The sequence below is a fragment of the Capsicum annuum genome, chromosome 2 (assembly GCF_002878395.1).
Source record: "Capsicum annuum cultivar UCD-10X-F1 chromosome 2, UCD10Xv1.1, whole genome shotgun sequence".
In the NCBI taxonomy this organism is placed as follows: domain Eukaryota; kingdom Viridiplantae; phylum Streptophyta; class Magnoliopsida; order Solanales; family Solanaceae; genus Capsicum; species Capsicum annuum.
Window position 1 is genome coordinate 149,191,251 of NC_061112.1, and position 25,377 is coordinate 149,216,627.

The following is a 25,377-nucleotide window of genomic DNA, read 5'->3' on the forward strand; positions in this document are numbered from 1 at the left end:
TAATTTTTAAATGAAAAAAAATTAAACCAATCCAACCTATGTACACCATGATAGCTATATTTCATGCATTAATAGGTTTTTGGCTAGAAATAAGTTATCTCAGTATTAGCTATCCATCAATTAATACTACAATACCACACAGTTAATCATGAGATGAGTTATCCCATGCATTTTATGCCAATCAAATACTCTTTCCTTTCCAAATTACTCGTTTCAAATTTTCTAATTTGATTTCTTATTTTGCTTGTCTTTTTTCATTAATCAAGAAGAGATAGTTTTTTTTTTCATGTTTTACCTTTTGCATTAATTATTTTTTCTTCAAATTAAAATATAAACATCATTTAATAAGAATACTATGATAAACTAATCATGTTATTAATTACATTTTTCTTAACCCCCAGACCAACCTAGCCCAGGACGCAAAAATCAAAAAATGGGAGATTGATAAAGCTCATCACGATACGTATAGATATGTCATAAAATAAAATAAATGACATACCAACAAGCTGGAATAGCTCAGTTGGTTAGAGCGTGTGGCTGTTAACCACAAGGTCGGAGGTTCAAGCCCTCCTTCTAGCGTTGGATTTTTTTTCCTTTTGCCTTAAGCCCCAAAAGGAAAGAACCTTAAACCCTAGTTCGCATTTGGCCATAACTCTAAATCCACTATACCCTTTATCTCCCACACATACAAACTCTGTAACTGTAATACTAGATTTTTGATGGCGGGTATGGATATTGATGGGGACGTTGAAGAGTCTGCAAGGCGTATACAGGTCCGATTCGTCACCAAGTTGAAAGACCCCTTTAAGGCCCCGCCTTCCTCCATTGCTATTCCCTCCAACCTCACCCGATTTGGCCTCTCTTCCATTGTCAACAACCTGCTTAAAGCTGGTAACTTTTACTTCTAACATAGCTGACCCCAACTAGTTTGGGACTTAAGCGTAGTTCATTGATTTGTCGTCCATAGTGGTATCTTAGGAGGTAGAAAGGTTGTTTCCGGTAGACCCTCCGCGTAAGGAAGAGCATATCAAAGCAGATACTAAGAAAGCACGATAAAGCGTTCTGATAAAAGAACAGTAGCTTCTTGTAGATAAATGGATTATAATTACAGAGGATATTGTCGTTGATACTGAAGTACATGTTTGTGGGTAATGATGGTTCAACACTACTAAATTGCTAGAAATGAGTATTTGTTAAGCTACATTGACAAGTTGAATAGGTTGTTGGTTGTGGTTCGAGAGGTTTGTTATTATGGGTTAACGGTGCCATAATCGAGCAACTTTCTATAGTTTGAATTGCCGTGAAAATGATTAATTTTTTTGTTATAGATAAGGTAATTATATTTAAAGAGGATATGGTCGTTGACACTGAAATAGATGTTTGATAAGGTAATGATGGTTCACGGTTACAGGTATACATAGCTAATGTCAATTGTTAATTTAATTTAATTGATTGGTTCACTTTGTTTAAGCTACGAGCAGAGCTAGTAAATTGCTATAAATGAGTATTTGTTAAGTTACATTGGCGAATTGAATAGGTTGTTGGTTGTGGTACGAGAGTTTTGTTATTATGGGGTTAACGGTGCGATAATTGAGCAGCTTTATGCGTTGAAATGAATCTATCAAAATGTATATTGTGTCCAAATTTGGGATCAGAGGTAGAAGAGGAGGTTTCATATTTAATTAAACAAAGGACCCGATTTCATGCATACTGGATGAGAATTTTGTTGTCTGCTAACTGATTTTGCTAGCTGGGTTTTTACTAGTATGCTTACCTGCTTATCATTTGATTACTATCAGGAAAGGATGACTGGAATCCTGAGCCTTTTGATTTTCTCATTGATGGAGAACTGGTTCGGATGTCACTTGAAGAGTTTCTCCTTGCCAAGGGCATTTCAGCTGTAAGTTTCTTTCTTGAAATCACTTCTTGACTACTAGAATGACCACAATTCCAAATAATTGTTTCCAAAAAAGAAAAATGTAAAACGAACTCAGTACATTCATGTAAACATTGATTTTAAACAAAATAATAGAAGTGTGTTTTTTGTTGTGTGGCTCCATTAATGTGTAATCGCATTCTGTTTAAAGTTTGTTGCTTTAATTTTTCTGACCATAATGACTGATGGAGGATGATAATACTAATCTCTAGAAAACGATGAATAGCCTGCCAGTCATAAAGTTGATATAAGTGGCCTGAGCTCGAGCTGAACTTGTACCAACCGTTGGATTAGTACAAATGCTGTCCCCCATTACTAGGATCCTTTCTAATTCCACAAATTATCTACTGGCCACTGCTAGTGCGATTGTTCTCTTTGCATTATTTCGTACGTTTTTGTTCTTTTTATGCTTGTAATTGTTCTCTTATTGGAGTTTCAAGGCTGTAGAAAAATCCAAACATATACTGTCTCCTATTATGTGCTTTTGCACCTCCCAACTCCAAAATATTAACAGTTCTGCTTCATAATTGTAGGCAGTGTAGTAACAGTCAGTGCAAAAAATTGTAGTCAGTGTAGTTGAATGATAAAACATTTTCTTTCAGGAAATGATAAAGATAACCGACCTATAGTTATGAGGTGTTTGAAATAATTGTACGTATTGCAATAACATATATACATACCCGAAGGTTTTAGAAGTACTGTTACTCTGTAATTCAAGTTCCCTCCTAGTTGTTTTTCTTATGTTCTTGTTCACTAGTCAGAAGTGACTTACTTCAGTCACAAACCTTTGAGATTTTTGACAGTACATTTCACTTATGTTATTATATGTTTATTCCGTGGTTTTTATACCCCTTATCTTTTTTCCAACTGTTTTCTATATCCTTTACAGGAGAAAATATTAGAGATTGAGTACATTAGAGCTGTGGCTCCAAGGAAACAAGAAGAGCCATCTTTACATGACGACTGGGTCAGTGCAGTTGATGGTTCTAATTCTAAGTAAGCATGAGTATGGAATTTGTTTCTCTAGAATCTCAGTGCAATACTTGTAATAACTAACACCTTGTATATCAGTCTTTGTTTAATATATTTAAGATTTGGTGCATGTATTCTTGTAAAGTAACTTCTTTACTGAAAGAGAATATTGGTTTATCCCCCCCCCCAAAATAAAATAATAGAGAGCCAGCATAATATAACTAACTGAAATGGTTTCATTCCTCTGGCTTAAATTGAGTCTCTGTACCTTAATCTCCAGGTCTGTTGTGCATTCACTTTACTCATACATATCTCTTCAAACTATAGATTAATAAGGACAACGTTTTGATATTATTACATTATGCTGCTTTTGTCCCAAGTGTTTTTGAGGTAAGTTTCACTCTCCATGTCCTTTTCCACTTCAAATATTGGATGGTGACCATTAAGAATGTATAAAAGAACTTCTTTGCATGCAATCAACTAATGCCATAACTGACAAGATGTGCATATTTGTGATCTGACAGGTTTGTTTTGACTGGATGTTATGATGGTTTTGGAAGGTAATCTACTGATTATTTATTATTATGCTAATTGCATTTTTGGTTCAGAAGTTGCCTTATTTTGTTTGGGTTATTGTGTCAACCTAACATTTGATAGTCCTAATCAGAATATGGAAGACTGCCGGATCTTGTACACATTTATTGGAGGGCCATACTGATGCAATTAATTCTGTTTGTGTTGTCAAACCAAGAGGTATTCGTGGGATATAGTTTCTCCTTAGTTGCTCGTTTTCTAGCATTACGCTTTATCATCTGCTGCCATTATCATTTATCTGTGACACCATGTTCATATTCCCATATCACCTGCTTTTGATATTTCTTTTTTCGGTTATTATTTCAGATTGACTTTCTACTGCTTAGGAAGGGAGATAAAGTTCTATGTAAAGACTGTAAAGTCATTCCGAGTGAGCATCTTTCGACTCAGCACAGGCTTCTGGTGATTGACTTGTTTATCAAGAAGAGCAGGAAGAGTAGGGTCGGAGAGGGTCAACCTAGAATCAAGTGGGGTGGTTTGACGCCAGTCAATGCGCTGGATATAGGGGTGAGGGTGGCGGGAATGGGGGCATGGGAGTGTAGGGGGGACGTGGATGGTATGTGGGATAAGGCTGCCAGTTGCATCAAGGAGACGGCTAGAGAGGTTTTGGGTGTCTCGAGTGGTCGGGCTGGTTGACATAAGGGGGACTGGTGGTGGAACGAAGAAGTTAAGAAGAAAGTGGAGACTAAGAAAGAGGCATATGTTAAGATGATCGAGAGTAAAGATGAAGAGGAGAAATGGGTGAACAGGGAGGCTTACAAAGTGACAAGGAAAGAGGCTAAGTTAGCTGTTACGACTGCTAAGACAACAGCTTTTGAGAGCTTGTACGCGGGGTTAGAGGAGAAAACGGGGAAAAAAGGTTGTATAGGCTAGCTAAGGCTAGGGAGAGGAGGGGTCGGGATCTCGATCAAGTGAAGTGCATTAAGGGGGAGGACGGAAGAGTTTTGGTGGAGGACGTTCACATCAAGAAAAGATGGCAGGAGTATTTTCATAAACTTTTAAACGAGGAAGGAGACAGAGGCATTGTGTTAGGGGAGCTGGAGCGCTCGGAGGAGAGCCGTGATTTCAGCTACTGTAGACGTTTTAAGGTTGAGGAGGTTAGAGAGGCGATTCGTAGGATGCGAAGGGGTAGGGCGACGGGGCCGGACGAGATTCCGGTGGATTTTTGGAAGTATGCTAGTGAGGCGGGTTTAAGGTGGTTGACAGATTTGTTTGACGTCATTTTCAAGACTGCGAGAATGCCTGAGGCTTGGAGATTGAGTATGATGATTCCGTTATATAAAAACAGCGGCGATGTTCAGAGTTGCAACAACTATAGGGGTAGTAAGTTGTTGAGTTACACTATGAAGATTTGGGAGATGGTGGTCGAGCGGAGATTGAGGAGAGTAGTGTCCATTTCGGAGAATCAGTTTGGTTTTATGCCTGGTCGCTCAACGACAGAGGCAATCCATCTGGTGAGGAGATTGGTAGAGCAGTATAGGGAAAGGAAGAGGGATTTGCGCATGGTGTTCATCGACTTGGAGAAGGCGTATGACAAAGCCCCTAGGGAGGTTCTTTGGAGATGCTTAGAGGTGGGAGGTGTTCCGGTGGCGTACATCAGAGCTATTAAGGACATGTACGATGGAGGGAAGACTCGGGTGAGGACGGCGGGAGGTGACTCAGGGCATTTTCCGGTCGAGACAGGTCTGCATCAGGGTTCGACTCTTAGCCCTTTCCTTTTTGCGGTGGTGATGGACGTGTTGACGCGGAGTATTCAGGGTGAGGTGCCTTGGTGTATGTTATTTGCGGACGGTTGATTGATGAGACGCGGGGTGTGTATGTGTGTGTGAATGAGAAATTGGAGGCAAACTCTGGAATCTAAGGGGTTCAGGTTGAGTAGGTCCAAGACGGAATATTTGGAATGTAAGTTTAGTGACGCGAGTCAGGAGGATGAAGTGGTGGTGAGGTTAGATTCCCAGGTTGTTTGTAAGAGGGATAGTTTTAAGTATCCTGGGTCTATGATTCAGGGGAATGGCGAGATTGATGGGGATGTCTCTAAACGAATTGGAGCAGGGTGGATGAAGTGGAAGCTCGCTTCGGGAGTGTTGTGTGATAAGTGGGTTAACCTTAAGCTTAAAGGAAAATTCTATAGAGTGACAGTCCGTCCGGTCATGTTGTATGGAGCGGAGTGTTGGCCAGTCAAGAACTCCTACATCCAAAGACTGAAGGTGGCGGAAATGAAAATGTTGCGATGGATGTGTGGACTTACTAGAGGGGATGGAGTTAGGAATGAGACTATTCGAGAGAAGATGGGAGTGGCTTCGGTGGAGGATAAGATGTGAGTAGGAAGGTTGAGATGGTTTGGGCATGTGATGAGGAGGGGCACGGATGCCCCAGTTCGAAGGTGTGAGAGGCTGGCCTTAGATGGCTTTAGGAGGAGTAGAGGTAGGCCAAAGAAATACTGGAGGCAGGTGATTAGACATGACATGGAGCAGTTGCAGCTTACTGAGGACATGACCCTAGACAGGAAGGTATGGAGGTCGCGGATTAGGGTAGAAGGTTAGGGCGAGTGTATGGATTGTGGCTAGGTGTTAGGAGAGCAAGTGCGTATCCGGGCAGTAATCCCAGGCCTGTATCCTTGAGTAGGAGCCTTTAGCCAGGTGAGTTCGGGTGGGGTGGGTAAGTGGGTGTCCTAGTTCTTATTTCTTATTTCGTATGGCTCGTATTTCTCTTATTTCGTACTTCGCTGATATTTATTTCTATTATTTCTTATGTCTGCATGCCTACCTTTCCTGTTACATGTTCCATTACGATCTTGGTGTATTATTCGAGATTTTGAGCCGGGGGTCTATCGAAAACAACCTCTCTACTTTTTCGGAGGTAGTGGTATGGACTGCGTACATATTACCCTCCCCAGACCTCACTTTGTGGGAATACACTGGGCCTGTTGTTGTTGTTGTTGGTTATTATTTCTTGTTGATATCTATTCTATTAACTTGCCTTTCAATACCGAAATACATTAGATAGCAAAAACTTTTAACAGCATGATAATCAGTATGAAGATATACTTTGAATTTTTCCTGGATATCTACTTCTCTGTGCTTCATTTCTACTGCAATTCTTCCTGTGTTTAACATATTTATACCTTTTATTTTTTGTAGTGTCTCCAAATGGTGCTGATCAAATAGTAGCTACAGCTTCCAAGGATAGGACACTGCGGCTCTGGAAGGTAACTTGATGTGCCTGCACTACTCAATGCAATGCATAATTCTTGATCTTCCTCTAATTAGTATTTGTTCGGCTTAAAAGTTTGATTCAGATGAGTCTTCGGATCAGATAAAGAGGATTAGCGCCTTTAAGATTTTACGTGGACATAATGCTTCTCTCCAAAGTGTTGCAGCAAATCCTGCTGGAGATATGGTCGTGCATCTCTTCCCTAAATTGTGATCATTTAAAGCTTTTTGATTACGAAAATGATTCTGAGAACTCTTCCTGACTCCTGTATTTGTTGTGTTGACAGGTGTGTTCAGGGTCCTGGGATTGCCAAATAGCTTTGTGGCAAGCTAGTGGCTCAGATACAGGTGATGTCATTTCTGTCAAGAAAAGGAAGAAGGATGCCGATGAGGAAGATCCTCAAGTAGAAGTATGAATACATTTCTTCAAACCTGTCTAGGTTAAAGACTGAAGAATACTCTATTTCATGTCACTTGGTGTATAAAATCCATGATTTGTTTAATAAGGATAACATGTCTGTTCTAACTTCTACCTTATCCAGATAAAGGATAATGTGTCTGTTACCAAAAGCAGTGAAAAAGGAGGAAAGAACAGTTTATGGCTGCAGTTACTATTTTGACTTTCAAAAACTTCCCAGTTTAAGGCATACATGTAACAAAAAACAATCTGCTTTTACTTTTTTGCAAAGCCTCTTCTTCCCGGAACATACTTCACACCCTTCTCCATACTACCTCTTATATGCCACACCCATCCAATTGTCCCAACCTTTATCCTGCAGCGCCTCCAACCTCGTGTTGATACTCCATCAGTTCGAAATCATGTGACATAGTTTGGATCGGCATGCAGTTTAAGAAAGAAATTAAGACTTTTGGATCTTGTAATCTAAAATATGCCTTAACATTATGTGGCTATAGGTTTTTTGAAACTTGTACCATACATAAAGTAGAAGTGGAGGGAGTATTTGTTCCTCTTCCTTTCCCCTACCTGCCATCCTTCTCTGCATCCTAGCTTCCTCCCTGGTTCCTTATCTAACACTTTCGTTGCCGGTATATTCTTTTTTTTTTTGAACTTGGTAACTTTGTATTATATCACAACAGTACATGGGTTGTACTGAAACCTTATATACAGATTGTTGCCACTATATTCTTCTTTTCAAATTTGTTTCAGCAACAACTTTGTGCCAGTCAAATGTGTCTCTGACTTTCTATGTTGTATCTCATTGACAATTGATATCGACTAGAAAAATCTTGTGTCGCTTTTGGTGAAAGACAAACAACCTTCTGATTTCCTCAAATGACGATGTTCAGCAATGCAACTGAAGGGCCAAAATAATTTTGAACTTGATTTTTGAAATATGTCAGTCTTTGGCTAGAAGGAAAGATGTTATCGCTTGTTATATCACTCTGAGTTGCTTTATTATGTTCTTTTTCTCTCCCTCTCTCTTTATCTCTTCCTTTTCTGTTGTTTTCTCTTTTATTTGTAAAATATTTTTTCATGTTTGTTATCCTAATGTTGTACTCAAAAAAGTCTCTTACATCTTATGCTCACAGGAAGAGGCTAAATCTACACTTGTAGGACATTCACAATGTGTGTCTTCCGTCGTGTGGTCACAAGATGAAACAATTTATTCATCATCATGGGATCACTCTATAAGAAGATGGGATGTGGAGACGGGCAAGGATTCATTGAACCTGGTGACATGCCGTTTCTTTTCTTCTGTTCTTCCAGTCATATCACTACTGTCCTGTGCGTGTAGGCTAGTATTTCCTAAAATTATATACATATGGATTGGAGGGGGCGAAACAAATTTCCCACTTTCAGAATATGAAATTATGAAAATTTTGTGGAAGGTGTTTATTCCTAGTGATATTGCTTTCACTTTCTGTCAGAGATAACCTTTGGTAGTCAATAATCATATTTTTAAAAATTAGCCCATCTTGAAGTAAAAGATACCACCCATCACGATAAGTATCCGGTTTTGAACTTTATAATGCCGAGATGTTTATTTTTTTCTAGTCTATTGTGTTGAGAGCTTGAAATTGTGTTTTCCTTTAAGTATGAATAATGATCACCTTTCTCTTGAACAGTATTGCAACAAAGTCATTAATTGCCTTGATATTGGAGGTGAAGGTTCTGCCCTCATTGCTGCTGGTGGTTCTGACCCTATTCTTAGGATATGGGATCCTCGCAAACCAGGTTTCTTTATTTTTCTAACTTGCAGAAGCACTTTACACCCACTTGAAATTTAACTAGTTGTTTCTCTGTGCTTAAATGTCTTTTCTCTGTGTTTATTGTTCAAGTAACTGATGACCTTACATCACATAATGGTATATGAAAAAAGTAACTCTTTTCATTTATGACTTAACAGGTACTTTGGCTCCTGTCTATCAGTTCTCATCACACAGTTCTTGGATATCCGCCTGCAAGTGGCATGAAAAGTCATGGTTTCACTTGGTTTCTGCATCTTATGATGGGAAAGTAATGTTATGGGACTTAAGAACTGCGGTTAGTGCTATATTTTTAATGTCTGTATAATGATTAGTATGATTTTTTATAAGCACTTACGTTTTCCATTCCTGGGTAAAATAATTTGCATTGCAGTGGCCCCTTGCTGTCATTGATACTCACAATGATAAGGTGCTAATTTTTACCTTCCAAGAACTGGTTTTGGAGTATTTGTTCTATCTCATTAGTATTTCCTAAACATCAGTCTCTACCAATACAGGTATTGTGTGCGGATTGGTGGAAAGGTAAAAGTGTAATCAGTGGTGGGGCTGACTCGAAGCTTTGCATCTCTTCTGATGTTTGTGTGTTGTGATTAGAGGTAAAATTACTCTGTGTAGTAGAGTTTGAAGAGGAATTATCTCACAGCCTAGTTAGCTGGAGTAGAACACACAGATTCTCAGGAAAAAAAGGAATAGAACCCATATACAGTTAAGTTTTGTCTGTATCAAAGTTGTAATAGGACAAGGTAACACTGTATGAAGAGAGTAAGGCTTGATGTTTTTTGTGGACTAACCTATTTGAAGCACTCAATACTTTGATTCACATGATGGTAGTTGTGAAATTGTTCTCTCGTCAGAAGAAGTATTCTTGAATATGAGACTAAAGTATTTTGTGTGAACAGGAATTGGATTAATATATGATTAGAGCTTTTGTTCTGTCTGGACAGATCTCCCCTGTTGCTGATGAGGTTGTGCTCCCAAAAGATGATGATATATTACCTATGGAATCGGTTGGGTCAAGCTGAACTTAATTTACTTGAGATACAATTTTGTCTATGCTAGCCGGAAATGATTTGTATTGTATATTATTCCTGAGAGGATAAGTGAACTTAAGCTCATTTTCTGGGTGCCTATTGAGCTTCCAATAGTTTCTGGCAAATATTTGTTCAAAGAGAATTTTCCAGGGATGTTATATGGTCACCTAGAACTGTATTCGCATGTTATTTAAGCTACTATTAATACAATTTATCTGGAAGTGATCATATGATTGTTAAAACTTTATTTTAGACTTTGGTGCCGTTACTTTTCTCTCCCATTTTCCGGTGGCATCATAATGCAATTGAGACAAGTACTACAACTACTACTAGCTTGTATTGTAATTTGCGTCAGATATATTGAGGGGATTTGGTTGTATGTGCCATTCCGAGATGGTGCAAAACAATAATGTTCATTGTTTAATGTTTACGTCAAGAAAGTATGCTACTCGTCTCGAGTATGATCCAATGGATCTTTCGCCTGGGCAGAATAACACTCTTCTGAAAATAAATACTCAGTTAACATAATTTTAGCCAAAGATAATCAATCTGGAAAGTCGAATCCTAGCCGTCCAATAACTACAACATAACCCCATCCCACCCCTTCAACTCCGCCCCGCGAAAAGATGCTTCACCTACTCACATGAATGAATGAATGAATTTATCTGATAAAATTATGGGTTCATGAACTCTCCAGAAAACCCCGCGAAAAGATGCTTCACCTACTCACATGAATGAATGAATGAATTTATCTGATAAAATTATGGGTTCATGAACTCTCCAGAAAATTAGATATTTTATGTACTCACTATGTTTCCGTAAAATTGGTAGGTATATTATGTGCTGGCACCCATGCTACAAACACGATGAAGTGATGTACTTGGTCAATTATTTACCTTTGACGGTTTGAGATCAATTCCAACCGAATATTAACAGTGTATTTTTTTTTCTTGTTCCTCCTGCACGTGATGCTCAGGCCAAATATTGGTGACCCACGTAAGTTTGTCTGACACAGCTAACACGGCGTAGATACTGGGGAGATTAAAAAAGCACACAGTCACATATAATCTTTAACAAACGAAAGAGTTTCTTCCAGTAGGTGAGTTAATATTTTCTTCCCGCATATATTTCTATTGTGTTTTGATATATAAAGATGATGATCAATACTGGATTATTTTTTGTTATATAATTTTATGATCAATTATTTCTTGGGGTTCGTTCGAATCAGATAGTTTTTGTTCAAACTTTGTATTTATTTATGGTTGGAACCTCCCTCAGACCCCTTACCTTTACCTGGAACCACAAATAGCGGTCGCTTCAGGGCACCGGACCGCCTCATTCATTTTGAATCCAAATATAAGAATCCCGAATCTATAATCTTCAAATCCGGACTCTGCTTGACATTTTGTCTAAGCATACTCATTTCTCTGCAGACCAGAAGTTATTAATACAAATATACGGGCAACTACAGCAGGAATATCAATGTTAACAAAGAACAGTATCCTTTCTATTATGAACCAATTGAAAATATGTTCAAGTAGAAAGCAGTTGGAATCCCTATACTCTTTGATGTTAAAGAATGGTGCAACCAAAGATTGTTTCTTGATGAACCAATTCATTGCTACGTGTTCTAAACTTAATAACCAAGATTTTGCATCCCTTGCATTTTCCTACATGGAAAATCCCAATGTGTTCGTTTACAACGCGTTAATAAGAGCTTTTGTTCATTGTCATAGCCCAGTTAAAGCATTGCTGTTGTATATAGACATGTTAAGAACTCAAAATGTTCCAACTAGCTATACATTTTCGTCGGTAATTAAGGGTTGTACGTTGATGTGTGGTCTGAGATTAGGGGAATGTGTACATGGACAGATTTGGGGATATGGGTTTGGATCCCATGTTTTTGTTCAAACGGGTCTAATTGATTTTTACTCTAATTTGGGTAGAGTCAATTTAGCGAGATTAGTGTTTGATGAAATGCCTGAAAGAGATAATTTTGCTTGGGCTGCAATGGTTTCAGCCCATGCCAGCGCTGGTGATTTGGGTTCCGCTAGAAGTTTGTTTGATGAGATGCCTGAAAAAATTACTGCTGCTTGTAATGCTATGATCAATGGGTATGCAAGAGCAGGGGATGTCGGGTCGGCTGAGCAGTTGTTCAAGGAAATGTCAAGGAAGGATCTGATTGCATGGACTACGATGATTAACTGCTACTGTCAGAACAGGAAGTATGAATTAGCTATAGAGGTTTTTTATGACATGAAGAGTAACCTGATTACTCCTGATGAAGTAACAATGACGACTGTTATTTCTGCTTGTGCACATCTTGGCGTTCTAGATCAAGGGAAGGAGATGCATCTTTATGTTATGCAAAATGGTTTTGATCTTGGTGTGCATATCGGGTCTGCATTAATTGACATGTATGCAAAATGCGGGAGTTTGGAGAGATCACTCTTGGTATTCTATAAATTGAGAGAGAAAAACCTTTTCTGTTGGAATTCTGTTATTGATGGATTGGCTCTTCATGGTTATGCGGAAGAAGCATTAGCTCTTTTTAGCAGGATGGTGAAAGAAAAGGTGAAGCCAAATGGTATTACTTTCGTCAGTGTTCTTACAGCTTGTACTCATGCAGGGCTGGCTGAGAAGGGTCGAAAAACTTTTCTAAGTATGACTCAAGAATATGACATCGTTCCTGAAACAGAACACTACGGATGCATGGTTGATCTATTGTGTAAAGCCGGTTTGCTAGAGGAAGCACTAGAGATTATAAGAAGCATGAGAGTAGAGCCAAATGCTGTTATTTGGGGTGCTTTACTTGGTGGCTGCAAGCTTCATAAGAACTTGGAAATTGCTCAAGTTGCTGTCAAAAATTTGAGTGTTTTGGAGCCAAACAACAGTGCCTATTACACCCTCCTAGTAAACATGTATGCTAATGCAAATAGATGGAGTGAAGTCGCCCGTATCAGGGTATTCTTGAGAGAACTAGGAGTAGGAAAAGAATATCCGGGTTCCAGTTGGATTGAAATAGAGAAAAAGATCCATCAGTTTGCAGCTTGTGATAATTATCACCATTCTTCACAGGAAATTTATTCCTTACTAGATGGATTAGATGGGCAACTTAAGCTGGCCGGCCAAGTTCAGGAGTTTGAATTTGTTTTCTAATGACAGGACAAAGACATTGTTGACAGCATAGGCTTGATCATCAAATTGGTGAAATATTTTGTATTCTATCGCAGTGGATTTAAACCTGGAACTGGACATTCGAAGTGGCAAAGGAAATGCAAATTTATTGTGAGTCACTATGCTAAGCTATGAAAAATCTAGCAGTGCGTTGAGTACTTGATAGTGAAGCTTTTATCTTAAACGAGTAATGTACTCTAACTGATTATTGCAGATAGATTACATTTTTTATCAGTTTATGAATAGGCATCAATTATTGTAGAGATTTAGTGTAATTATGGACACGGCTCCCCTCCACTAGACTTTGAGTCCAGTTTGTCCTTATCTTATTACACCAGCACGCTATTAACTCTAAGGGTCAAGATCTGCTTAAGAAAAATACCTCATAAACCATGGCTAAACTAAGAGTACAGTATTTTATGATAGAAACATCCGGCAATATTGCTGTGGGGATTTCTATTAGATGACTTTTTTACTGATGTCTTAAATTCTAATGTATTGCTTAAAAGGGAATGGAGAGAGTAGTGTTTATTGTCAATAACATGGATGTGGGATTCTCTCAATTAGGGATATTTGTTCCATTCCACACATGTGTAGGAGTAAAAGATGTCCGAAATTCAATGTGTGTAAATACTTTTTTCTGATAAATTTAAATGTCAATTTATGTATGTTTTTTCTTTTAAATATAAAATGTATATGGTACTAACTGATAGAGTTTAAAGTATTTACTCCTATAATAATGCAAGTAGTTGTAATTTACGCAGCTTGTCTGTTTCAAAATTTCCACAATTACTGATCAGGCGCAATCTGTGGACTTGTCGGGTGCCGCCAGGAGGTCAATACAACAACATTTTGTTTGGTAGGAAGGTTCGCCTCTTTTCATTTTGCATAGACGGTGAAAAGAGAAGCATTGGGAACAAAGGGGAAAGGTAAGCTAGCGGTTGACGGGGCCATGAAAAAGATGGCAGCTTTGCTGTCGGCAGACTGGCAATGGGAAAATGCCACAGCCGGTGCCACCGCGGGCCTCGCCACTGTCACTTTTTCTCATCCCCTTGACGTTGTTCGTACCAGGTTCCAAGGTTAGTGTTATGCTTTCCTGCTATAGCAAATAAATGATCTCGGGTTTCTTTGGAGCTTGATTTGTTTTATATGTCAATCATAGTTTATGATGGAAGAATCTCGAACGTCCCAGCTTATAGGAACACTCCTCATGCTTTGTTTGCCATTGCTCGAACTGAGGTTTGTTTTTCTGAATCTTTCCAATTTCTTCAATTATTGAGGCTTATCTACATATGCGTTGCTACTATTGCAAAACTCACCTTCTAATTCATGATTTGAAATAGAAGTTGCTTTTCAAATTTTCTAGTTGGTAGTTTTTGGTGAAAGACAATTCATATAATGTGTTACAGATGCATGTTTCTCGAATTTTCGGTTTCTGAAATATGTACTATCAACTTCTGGAAAAATGCACATGCAACAATGTTTAAAAAAATAGGTTCTATCCTCTTTTAGGAAACGACACATGATTTAATGTTGAGTGGATGCCCTACTTTGATGTATCATGTATCTAAATGACATGTTTTCATCAAGTATACTTCTAAGGAGAAATGAGGCCATGTTCCTCTGGGCCCTAATACAACTGATACCTGTGGAGTTTTATGGTTGTTGTCGTATTCTCCACATTATGATGATATTCAATCCGAGTTAACAATATCCATTTACTCCTCAAGAATCTTCTTGGAAACATTGGTAGGAATTGTATCTTAGTAGATTTTGTATATGCCTATATGACTTCTTCAACTGGAAAGTAGGTCCTTTGTTTTCTTATAAATATGGTGAGATCCTTAATTTGAATGTCAAGAGTTCAGTGAGGTGTAAGCTTGGACATGTCGATTTACTGCAAATCTTGATTGAGTGCTTTCTTGTTTCATTTACCTGTTCTCACAGATAGAGTTGATTCAGTCAGCCTCATGACATAATAATAGTGAGAAACTCTGTCACACTTTGTCAATCACGATCAAACATATCACCGACATATGCTTTTGAAGATGAAGGTCCTTTCCTTGCTGCCAACTATTGAGTTTTTATGCTGCAGACTGTTGAATGTTTACCTTATCGCTCATGTATGTCCTCATGTTTCCACCAAGATGACTGATTTGTTAAGTTATCATATTGTCTTATCAGGGCCTTAGAGGACTTTATGGTGGCTTTTACCCTGCTGTTCTTGGGTCAACTATTTCATGGGGTTTGTATTTTTTCTTGTAAGTAACATCTTCTTCTTTTGTTGATAGAGTTCTTGGAAGTAACATCTTCTGCTGATGTCCTTGATAAACTATTTTGTACTATTTCATTTGAACGGTTATAGGCTAAACTTCATTTCCTAGATTCCTTAGGGTATTATTTACTTGTTGTTACTGTTCCTTCAATTCAGAATTCTATGTAATGCTTTCCTATTATTTGCCGCGGCTTCTTCACTTTCGTATTTTATGTATTCATAACTGCTTTGGAATGCTTTCCCTTTCTTTATTTTCTATTCTTTTCCTTTCTTTTTCTTTTTTTAATTTGAGCCGGGGGTATATCAGAAACTGCTTCTCTACCGTCACAAGGTAAGGGTAAGGTCAGCGTACACACTACCCTCCCCCGACCCAACTTGTGGGATTACGTTGGATTTGTTGTTGTTCTTGGGATTGCTTGTAAGAAACAATGTCTCCTTGTAAGAAGCAGCCAGTATATTGTTGCTTTCTCTTTCATGTTTTTTTCTTGCTTGAGAAACATCATTCTCTAATTCAACCTCTTTTTTGGGATTTCCCTTTTGTAGTTATAGCAAGGCTAAGCAAAGGTATCTAAGAAACAGAGAGGAGCTGAGTCCAGGCCTTCACCTTGCTTCAGCTGCAGAAGCAGGAGCGCTGGTCAGTAATCAAATTTTTGATGCTTTAACGAATGAACTGTATTTCATGTGTTTAAATGTTCCCCATTCAATTTGATCAGCTTTTGACAGGAGTGTCATTCTTTATTTGCTGCCGTAGCCCTTGTATGTGTGCAGTTATAGTTGGCTTGCTGGTGACGAATCCCTCACTTTTACTGTTAATAAAACTTAAATAGTGTGACCAAAGTAAAAACCGTTTTTCCCAATGGAACGCAAGGTCGAGTAATAAACTTATTGTTTTGGACTCCAACACAAAAAAAAAGAGAGAGAAGTTATTGATTCCAATCAATCATTGGCAAACCACAAATGAGCATGCTTAGGTGTTAGTTAAATATAGGAACTGGAGAACCTTATAGACAAACAAATTTGATTGTGTTTGATCCTTTTGTGGACAACCTTTTCCCACTTTATCAGTTCTGATATTAACTGATTGATGACTTTTTAGGTTTACCACTGACGTGAAACTTTTTAGTTGGACAAAATATGTGCTTGTTTATTTCAGTAACTTTAAGCACATCCCTCTAATATTGCAGACTATGTCATATCTTAAAAGGTGTGTTTGTTGGAATTCAGGTCTGTTTTTGCACCAACCCTATTTGGCTTGTGAAAACAAGATTGCAACTTCAGACTCCTAATCAGATTCGTCCATACACCGGGTTTCATGGTCTGCTTCACTCTTGTATTAACTTGTCAACATCTTGTTTCATTGTGCATTCATCCAACTTTGAGCTTTCTAGGACCACTTCTTTCCATCTTAATTTTACATAAGAATCCTACCTTTATTTCTACAATTTTGAGTTTCTATAGTTGTGTATCCTCTTTTTGCTTAGTAAGGTTCTATTGCAAGCTCTCTTTTGTATGTTCATGCACATTCAGTTTTTTGACTGGCCTCTTTTGTATTTACTATCCTACTCATTAACTTCATAGGAACTTTGTTGTTTATGGATATCAGATGCTTTAAGAACCATATTCAAAGATGAAGGATGGAGGGCACTTTACAAGGGGCTTATGCCAAGCCTATTTTTGGTTAGAATTACATTTTCTTCAAGTCTCTCATATAATCTCATCCTGTAAATGAATGTGATCTTATCTTGACAGAAATTTTCAAAGTTAACCATCATAGTATATCTAACTTTTTGGATAGATTATCCGTACAGTACACAACCAATTTAATACGGAAAATGTCACCATTCATTCATTAAACACGCTGGTCTGTTGTTGCTTAAACAGGTTACACATGGTGCTATTCAGTTCACGGCATATGAGGAACTTCGCAAAGTTCTTGTTAGCTTGAAAGCTCAGGAAAATGAAAATCCTCTTGCTACAGCTGCTGACTTGTTGGTGAGGCTCGAAAACTAATGTGTATTGCTTTCTTTGTATGTTAACATCAGAACTGAGAAAGTGGGGAAATGGCCCAGAGGAGAATACACTGTCTAACTCTTAGTATTATGCTTTCCTTTACTCATTATTTGGTCATGTTGTGCAGAAACATTAAGTATGTGTCATAGGGAATCGTGTAAACCGAAACTATTCTAACCTTTTCTCCTTTAGCAACTAAGATATTATTTGTATTTCATGACTACAATTATCCAAAGGCACAGAAGGTTTCTTTTCAGTTCCTTAATAACTGCATCTACCCTATTTACTGCATCAGTGTGACGCCAGCCTGCCCAAATAAATATAAAAGAAAAAGAGAAAAGCTCGAACTACTCGAGGAAAAGTAAAAGGGGATTGTTTTCTTCGATAAGCAGATCCAAGTGAAAAATGGTTGAATTGTTTTCTAAACTGACTTTGTGGTTCTTGTTATTGTTTTACGTGGTGAGTGATGATTTATTATGAACCAGTGAACTGCCTGCCACTCATTGATCAATTTATGGAAACCCATGTGCTGCTAAATGGTGATATACAGTATTTTCTTTTTTGTCTGGAAAGCAAGAAGACTTCATTAAGGCTCTCAATGTATAAATGGAACAGAATTGGTTGTGCCATGTCTGAAGGTTGATCATTACTCAAGAACACTATCAAATGTAAATGATATTGTGGTCACTGTTATGATTAATTTCTTTCGTATGAATACTTTGTTGTAGAGAGTTGATCACTTCAGTTCCCAATAGAGAGAACATTATGCCTCGGTATTTGCTCTTACATTTCTTTCACAGGATTCAGTTGACTATGCAACACTTGGAGCTTCTTCTAAGCTGGTAGCCGTTCTTACAACATATCCATTTCAGGTATGTTGGGGGGGTGATAAGTTTGTTTTATCTCTATTGGGAATATGGGTTTGGGGAGTTTTGAGAGCATTATGCAGCACTCGCCTCAATGCACCAATTTGTTCTAACAATCTTTTACCCTGTGCCCCCCTCACTCTTCGCTTTAACTAATAATAGTGTATTTAAATGAAACCTTTTCAGGTTGTGCGATCCCGATTGCAGGTAACTGCTTTTCATATTACTTCCCTATGTGACACTTGATACAACTCCCAGTAGACAAGCATCTAGTGGCTATTTTAATTTTCTGCAGAGATAGTGAAAGGTCTATCTTCTCTTTGAACAGCAACGACCAAGTACAACTGGAGTTCCGAGATACATGGATAGCTGGCATGTTGTGAAGGAAACTGCAAGGTCAGGATGACTTTTCATCTGATGCACTTGATTTATTGCTTTCTATTGAAATGCAAATTAAGGGCCCGTTGGCCATGGAAATTCTTCCCTTTTTTCCCGAGTTGGAAATTGTGGTGTTTGGCCATGAAAATTCGGAAAATAATTCCGGGAAATTTTTCTGAAAAGGGAAAACAGGTTTTTGTTGTTTTCACAATTTTTCCAACTCCAATTCCAACTTTTATTATTATTACATATAACACCAATCTTTTAAATTTTGACATAAAAATCTCCTTATAACATTTCTTTTTCAATATTACGTATATAGCAGTTTTAAAGAATAAGATAATTATAATTTCAAACTTAATGCTATCCTAATTAATATATATCTCTTTTTCTCTCTCATCATTATTTTTATCCCTTATTTAAGATATTATTTTACTGCTAATTTATATTTATACCCATAAATATATAAAGTATTATATTTATAATAGAAATATACAAAGTATGTTATATATAAAGTTTATACCATGTATATACCATATACACACATATATAAATATACAAAGTATTAAGAAACATACTAAGCATATTTATAATATAAATATACAAAGTATGTTATATATGAAGTTTATACCATGTATATACCATATACACACATATATAAAAATACAAATTATAAAGAAACATACTAAGCATATTTATATATTTATGGTATATGATATAATATACCATAAATATGCAAAGCATGTTTTACATAGAAATAATTTATTCACGCAGAGTAAAATCTTTCATGTATAAGAAAATTAAAGAAATAAATTAGCGGCACCCTAAAATTTAATAACAACTCATCATTTCCTATTTTTTAGAAACGAAAAATGAAGGAAATAAATTAAATAAATTTGTTTGAAAGATAATATTTGTTACCTAAAAAACAGGAAGCAGTGGTCTGTTAATATAACATCCATATTTAAAATTTTCAAATATGAGAAAACGGCTATTAATGTAAATATTATATATGTCATAATTGAAATTCATTAAATATGGCCATGTATATGTAATTATTTTTATAATAGTGGCTAATTGTGTTCTTTTTCTATTAGTAGGTAAATTTTAGTTGGGTGATTTTGATAGTTTGTAAAAGTTAGAGCATAAAATCATATTTTAAAAAGTTTTTTCAAAAGTCAATTTTTTTTTTTTTCAAAACAGACATGGCCAACTTCAACTTCAATTTCAACTCAAACTCCGAAAATTTTTAGTTTTCATGGCCAAATGGCTACTAAATGTTTCAAACTTTCCAAGTCCTTTCTCAATCCTAACGTTCTTCCATCCTCTTGCCGTCATCTAATACATACAATAAAAGTCATCAAAATCGTAAACTAAGAAGAAAGTAGAACAGCCCTCGTTCAATTTTTATCCTCTTGATTCTTTTTGAGCTTACAGGTTTGAGGGCATACGAGGCTTCTACAGAGGTATCACAGCAAACGTGCTGAAAAATGCGCCTGCAGCTTCGATTACGTTCATTGTCTATGAGAATGTCCTAAACATGCTAAAATTTTCTAGGAGAGAGCATTAGTTCTCTTACATCCTGTCGTAGCATTAGGATTTCTACACTGGTGAGACTATTTCTGGAAAAAGTATATTCAGATTTGATAGGAGTACAAATAGAATCATGATGCCGCTTTAGGAGAATGTAAAAAGGAGTCAATATACTGGCTGGTGTGGTGTACTTTTACAATATTTCTAGTCTTTGTAATTTATCAGAAAAGAAATATTCGTTTGACTCTTTGTTAAACTACTCACGAAACTGTTTCTGTAACAAGAATAATTGATGAAGCTATTCTTTGACATCTAACAAAACTGTCTTGTTCCTTAAATGCATGTTCTTGGTTGACTATAACAGATGTTTCAGAGTTTCTGCTCTCATCACTTTATTTTTTGTTCTTACATTTTCTTTTATTTGCTATTTCGTCAAGAAATACTGATGCTTTTGTAATTTCGGGCTGAGGAGAAGTACTACTAGTTGCGTTGATTTTGATGGATTCTGATTAAAGTAAATGTTACTAAGTTACTACTACTATGTTGGAATAGACACAAGTAACGATGCATGTTTTAGCAACTTGAGCAAATTAACGTGAAAGGGTCTAGAAGATGTGTAAAATTGTGATAAATTTAGGTCTAATTAATTACATGTGAATCGATTAAAAGTAGTATCACATATTTAATTTCTTAAAATTATATATGCTACATCAGCTTCTGTTAAAAGCTGGGATAATATCAAGGGCATTTTTGATTCAAACAGGTGGATATGAAGTGGTACTTTTGATCCAATAGGTGGAAGGGAGTACATTTAGGGGTCATTTGGTTGGAAGACAAGTTATCGCGGCATTACTAGTCCCAGAATTAGCTATCCCTGAATTAGTTATCCCACTCTCAAGGAAGGATAAGAAACACATTAAATCCAACTATAACTAATCTTATCCCATGCATTTTGTCCCAATCAAATATGGGATAAATTCATTTTCTAAATTAATTTCGAGATTAGTTATCCTTATCCTTCCTACCAAACGACCCGTTATGGTATTTTTGACCTTTTTTCATAAATTCAATATTTTTTAAAAATGAATAGTACTACTTAAAATAAGGATAAAAGAATAGTAAATTATTTCTTTTACTTTGAAAAACGGACGGAGGGAAATACTTTCCCTTTTTTTTAAGACATAAATAATGTTTGCATAACCTGAGGGGCCAAAGTTAATACTCTTTTATACTTAGTAGACCTAAAGCCTCATTTCCCCAACTTTCCTACTTCTTCCAGTCGCTTAAACCCATATTCGGGTCGCCACCGTAAATCACCACCATCTCCGGCACCATTACAAACTCCGACCAATTCTCTCATAAGCCCTTATTGCCGTAAAATTCTTTAACCATGAGGTGCTTCAATAGATTCATATCTCATTCTCTTCTTTATCGCCGTTCCAGAACCATTTCCGCATATTATCAAACACCTTATCTGCATTCCCAAATTCCACATTTCACCATTCAAAGTTTCTCAACATCAGCTCAGGAATCAAAGCCAGCACCATCAGAGAGAGTATCTTCAATAGTCAATGAGATTTCAGGTCTAACGTTGTTAGAAGTATCGGATTTAGGTGAAGTTCTAAGGAAGAAAATGGGTATTGAAGAGATGCCTGTAATGGCAATGATGATGCCCGGAATGGGATTTAGCGCTGGAGGGATGAAGGGAAAAGGCGGAGCAGCTGCGGGGAAGACGGAGGAGAAAGCGGAGAAGACTGTGTTTGATTTGAAGCTTGAAGGGGGATTTGATGCCGGGGCGAAGATTAAGATTATTAAGGAAGTGAGATCTTTTACTGATTTGGGACTTAAGGAAGCTAAGGATTTGGTGGAAAAGGCTCCAACTTGTTTGAAGAAAGGGGTTACGAAAGAGGAAGCTGAGAAAATTATTGAGAAGATGAAAGGGGTTGGAGCTAAAGTTATTATGGAGTGAGGTAAATTGTTCGTGCCATTTTAATCATAATGCTGCTAATGAATTTGAATCATCATGGATGCTATTCTTGTAATAGGGATAGATGTATTGACCTCACTGTATTCTATGTTTCTATGATATTGAGACTGAAATCCAATATTTTAGTTTATTTTTACAAATAGAACAACGTATGCAGTGCAATCACACAAGTGGGTTCCGGGGAGGGTAGAGTGTAAGCAGACCTTACCCCTACCTCGTTGGGATATAGAGGTTGTTTCCGATAGACCCTCAGCTTGAAAAGCATTTCAAAGCAGTTTGAAAAAGGGAATACAGGAAGGAAAGCAGTAACAACAACGGAATAATGAGATATGGAAAACAGTACACAACATACAGAAGAAAGAATTGTTATGCGTTTTAATTGGTTATGTTGTCTTGCAGAACACATATAATTGTTATATGTCCTGGTCTCCTGCAACATAACTCTGTTTTCTCATTTGTGGTTAATTGATGCACTTTGTTTTGTGTAACACTTTTGAAGCTTGTTCATTCAACATCTTAATATCATCCCACATCAAAATATAGTTAGCGAACTGAATGATTTACTTGTAATTTAAGTATTCTAATTTATCTCATGAATTAGTTTGAAATTTTGGTACAAGTGACGACTATACAAACCTCAGAAGTTGGAAAAGCTGACTCTTTCTTGTACAATATTATATTAGATTTTAGGCACAAATTAGTTGTTATAGGTTGAGGGAAGGTTGAGTTGACTAGTTGTGTCTATTTTTTTTGTACTCTGCGCATCAAGTGTGGATCTTCCTAGGCATAGCTGCCTGATATGAGGATTAGTGGATTTTGCTGTGGTTTGCATTTTGTAAATGTCTCTCAAAGCTCTAAAGTCTGGTTACAGATTGGGAGATTTGAATCTCTGTTGGAAAAAGAAGGGGCTGAGTGCACTAAGCTTCCACTATGCATAGAGTCCGGTGGCAGGTCAGAGCACGTTGGGTTGAATATATGCAGCTTTACCTACTAGCACTTCTGCAAGTAGCTCTTTCCACCGCTTGTACTGATCAACCTCCTAATCACATGACGACAACTCTTAATGTAGCACCAAGGCTTCCTTCAGTTTGAAGCTCGGTTGATACATATATTTCCTTCATGTTCTCAAGCCCATCTTGAAGACAATGAAAAGCTTCTCCCTTACATACAGATTCACTGATTAATTGTAGGGGAAAATAGTTGAAGGTGACTAGCAGAATAAAAATTGAATGGGGAAAATATTCTCAGTTTTCCAAATGGGAGAATCTAAATGACTATTGACTTCACTGTGCATCTTCTCTTGTTTGATATTCTATAACCAAAAAATTATACTCCATATTTGATTAGTTTTACCTAGTATGTAGCTGATCTTTACTAGTATTAACTTATCAATAGCTATCTAATTTGGTTTGGTCAACAATAGTTACATAGATCTTTTCTTTAGGAAAGCGTTATTTTGAAGGTTTCCATAACAAATCATCTTGTAATTAGTTGTCTGCTTGTTGTGAATAACATCTACAAACCTGCAAACTGTAGATACTTAATGCTATGATATATAGTCCATTGGATAGTTAGGTTATGACCTAGCTTGTCCGGTGCTTTTACTTGTGTAAGTCATTTCCTTTATGATTGAACAATGAAATGATTTTGGAAGCACTAGAACTTACCTATATTTTGTGTGCTTATGCAGATTCCTTGATTGTATTTTTGCAACAAAGTTCCGGGAGCTAACAGGTCATGACTTTGTAACAGAATCTGGATTTGGTGATGCTTCATGTTGGGAGGTTCGTGGTTACTGAGCATGCATTAGCCAGCTTAAAGGGTAGCTTTTCTATTTTGAAAATAAAGGTCTTGAGGCTCCTAGGACATTGTAGAGCTATTTGGTTGAACTGATATCTTAAGTGGATTCACATTGTTATAGGTTCGATAGGTTGTGAGCTGAAAAGACTGGTATATTTTGCAACCATGGGTTAGTTTCTAATTTCAGAAAGATCAAATTTGTACTCTTTCAATTCTTTAGGCTCCAGTTGGTTTAAGATTGTGATGACAATGTTGACATACATAGTGACAAAGCTGGACGATGACAATGTTGACATACATAGTGACAAAGCTGGACTTATCCGATTTTAATTCGCATTTCAAGTTACTATTTTTTGGTTTTAGTTCCTATCAAACTATTGAACTGTATATCAATGACATTAAACTGAATATCATACTAAAATGCTTGAGAGGAAGAGTCTCAATGGCTGTTGGGATCATTGTTGTAAGATTCTCGCTCGGGATGACCTTACAGGTTGCATAAGCCTTTTATCATATTTCCTAAGGAGCATGTAATCTACTTGAGTCTTGGACACCATACTATGGAAGATTAACAAGTGCTCCTCCCTCTTCTGGAAGCTCTAGTTAGGTGTTATCAACTCAAAAACGTTTGCCAAGTCTAGAAGTGTAACTACCCCTTCGTTTCTATCCCAAGGCCGAATTTGTTGTAGCAAGTAATATATTTTATTTTCACATATCAAAAAGATTTGCTTGTAGGTTGTAGATATCATTTGGGTGATGACCTAATAATTTAAAGATTATTTATATTGCTAAGTATAAAACTTAAAAACTCTTGAATATCCGCACCAAATGGAGTTTCTCGATGTTGGGCGTAGATCATTTGGGTGATGACCTAATAATTATGAAAGCAGAAACTCAACTTTGGATGTGTTCCGTAAGGAGGAACCTATTTTCTGTTTTTCGATTCTAGGGAAATAAGTTGCTTAAAGATAAAGAAAAGTGACTTCCGAGTCCATTAACAAAGAATCCGTGTTAGAAGAAAAAAAATAAACAAACAAACAGAAAAGTAAAAGCACGAATAACAAGTTGTCTTTTCCACCCACTTCCTAAACATCGGACACCCCGTAGCCCCCCTCCCCACCACCACCCACACCATCATAGTCTCAATATTTATGTAGATTATATACAAATATTCTTAAAATAAAATTATTTTAATTTATGTATCGAATACAAGAACCTAAATATAAAACATACTTATTTCCGTTAAAAAAAAATCATTTTCCTTCCTACCGAACACACCCTTAGGTACTGGCCGCCATCAAGATGTAGTTGCAACACAAAAATAAATGTGTATTTGGTATTGCCGTAGGTCATATTTGAGGAGAAATTATTTTAAGT

The 25,377-nt window shown here is 37.0% G+C and overlaps 4 protein-coding genes and 1 non-coding gene across 8 annotated transcripts; all 5 read left to right on the top strand.

The window, feature by feature from the left end:
• Positions 1 to 505: 505 nt before the first annotated feature.
• Positions 506 to 579, top strand: TRNAN-GUU. The gene has a single exon. It is a non-coding gene; the product is annotated as a tRNA-Asn (tRNA).
• Positions 551 to 10,221, top strand: LOC107860459 (ribosome biogenesis protein WDR12 homolog). 3 transcript variants are annotated; one of them, XM_016705825.2, is made up of 14 exons: positions 551 to 891; positions 1,800 to 1,900; positions 2,826 to 2,932; positions 3,433 to 3,468; positions 3,576 to 3,661; positions 6,643 to 6,710; positions 6,791 to 6,901; positions 7,002 to 7,124; positions 8,266 to 8,409; positions 8,803 to 8,911; positions 9,084 to 9,220; positions 9,317 to 9,352; positions 9,441 to 9,539; positions 9,888 to 10,221. In XM_016705825.2, the coding sequence occupies exons 1-13, from the start codon at positions 720 to 722 to the stop codon at positions 9,531 to 9,533; spliced, it is 1,323 nt and encodes a 440-aa protein (XP_016561311.2). In that variant the 5' UTR covers positions 551 to 719; the 3' UTR covers positions 9,534 to 9,539; positions 9,888 to 10,221. The 3 variants fall into 3 exon arrangements, with proteins under 3 accessions (XP_016561311.2, XP_016561313.2, XP_047263466.1); XM_016705827.2 differs by having other exon boundaries at positions 559 to 891; positions 9,441 to 9,465; XM_047407510.1 differs by lacking the exons at positions 9,317 to 9,352; positions 9,441 to 9,539 and having other exon boundaries at positions 559 to 891.
• A 1,235-nt stretch (positions 10,222 to 11,456) lies between these two features.
• On the top strand, positions 11,457 to 13,133 carry LOC124885256 (pentatricopeptide repeat-containing protein At1g06143). The gene has a single exon (XM_047407509.1). The coding sequence runs from the start codon at positions 11,457 to 11,459 to the stop codon at positions 13,131 to 13,133; it is 1,677 nt and encodes a 558-aa protein (XP_047263465.1).
• Positions 13,134 to 14,095: 962 nt separating this feature from the next.
• On the top strand, positions 14,096 to 20,571 carry LOC107860457 (folate transporter 1, chloroplastic). 2 transcript variants are annotated; one of them, XM_016705824.2, is made up of 12 exons: positions 14,168 to 14,230; positions 14,314 to 14,390; positions 15,099 to 15,205; positions 15,336 to 15,412; positions 15,970 to 16,060; positions 16,651 to 16,741; positions 17,030 to 17,103; positions 17,308 to 17,418; positions 18,237 to 18,308; positions 18,489 to 18,509; positions 18,631 to 18,698; positions 20,118 to 20,571. In XM_016705824.2, the coding sequence occupies exons 3-12, from the start codon at positions 15,188 to 15,190 to the stop codon at positions 20,248 to 20,250; spliced, it is 756 nt and encodes a 251-aa protein (XP_016561310.1). In that variant the 5' UTR covers positions 14,168 to 14,230; positions 14,314 to 14,390; positions 15,099 to 15,187; the 3' UTR covers positions 20,251 to 20,571. The 2 variants fall into 2 exon arrangements, with proteins under 2 accessions (XP_047263467.1, XP_016561310.1); XM_047407511.1 differs by lacking the exon at positions 15,099 to 15,205 and having other exon boundaries at positions 14,096 to 14,230.
• An 823-nt stretch (positions 20,572 to 21,394) lies between these two features.
• LOC107860460 (50S ribosomal protein L7/L12) lies at positions 21,395 to 24,336 on the top strand. Its single transcript, XM_016705829.2, has 2 exons — positions 21,395 to 22,183; positions 23,891 to 24,336. The coding sequence occupies exon 1, from the start codon at positions 21,604 to 21,606 to the stop codon at positions 22,180 to 22,182; it is 579 nt and encodes a 192-aa protein (XP_016561315.1). The 5' UTR covers positions 21,395 to 21,603; the 3' UTR covers position 22,183; positions 23,891 to 24,336.
• The last annotated feature ends 1,041 nt before the right edge of the window (positions 24,337 to 25,377 follow it).

Coding starts and splice junctions, on each gene's coding strand:
- LOC107860459 (XM_016705825.2), top strand. CDS start 720: ATGGCGGGTATGGATATTGATGGGGACGTTGAAGAGTCTGCAAGGCGT. Junction 7,125..8,265: donor AGGAAGATCCTCAAGTAGAA/GTATGAATACAT, acceptor TTATGCTCACAG/GAAGAGGCTAAATCTACACT. Junction 8,912..9,083: donor ATGGGATCCTCGCAAACCAG/GTTTCTTTATTT, acceptor ATGACTTAACAG/GTACTTTGGCTCCTGTCTAT.
- LOC107860457 (XM_047407511.1), top strand. CDS start 14,104: ATGAAAAAGATGGCAGCTTTGCTGTCGGCAGACTGGCAATGGGAAAAT. Junction 15,413..15,969: donor TGGGGTTTGTATTTTTTCTT/GTAAGTAACATC, acceptor TCCCTTTTGTAG/TTATAGCAAGGCTAAGCAAA. Junction 18,309..18,488: donor TTACAACATATCCATTTCAG/GTATGTTGGGGG, acceptor AAACCTTTTCAG/GTTGTGCGATCCCGATTGCA.
- LOC107860460 (XM_016705829.2), top strand. CDS start 21,604: ATGAGGTGCTTCAATAGATTCATATCTCATTCTCTTCTTTATCGCCGT.
- LOC124885256 (XM_047407509.1), top strand. CDS start 11,457: ATGTTAACAAAGAACAGTATCCTTTCTATTATGAACCAATTGAAAATA.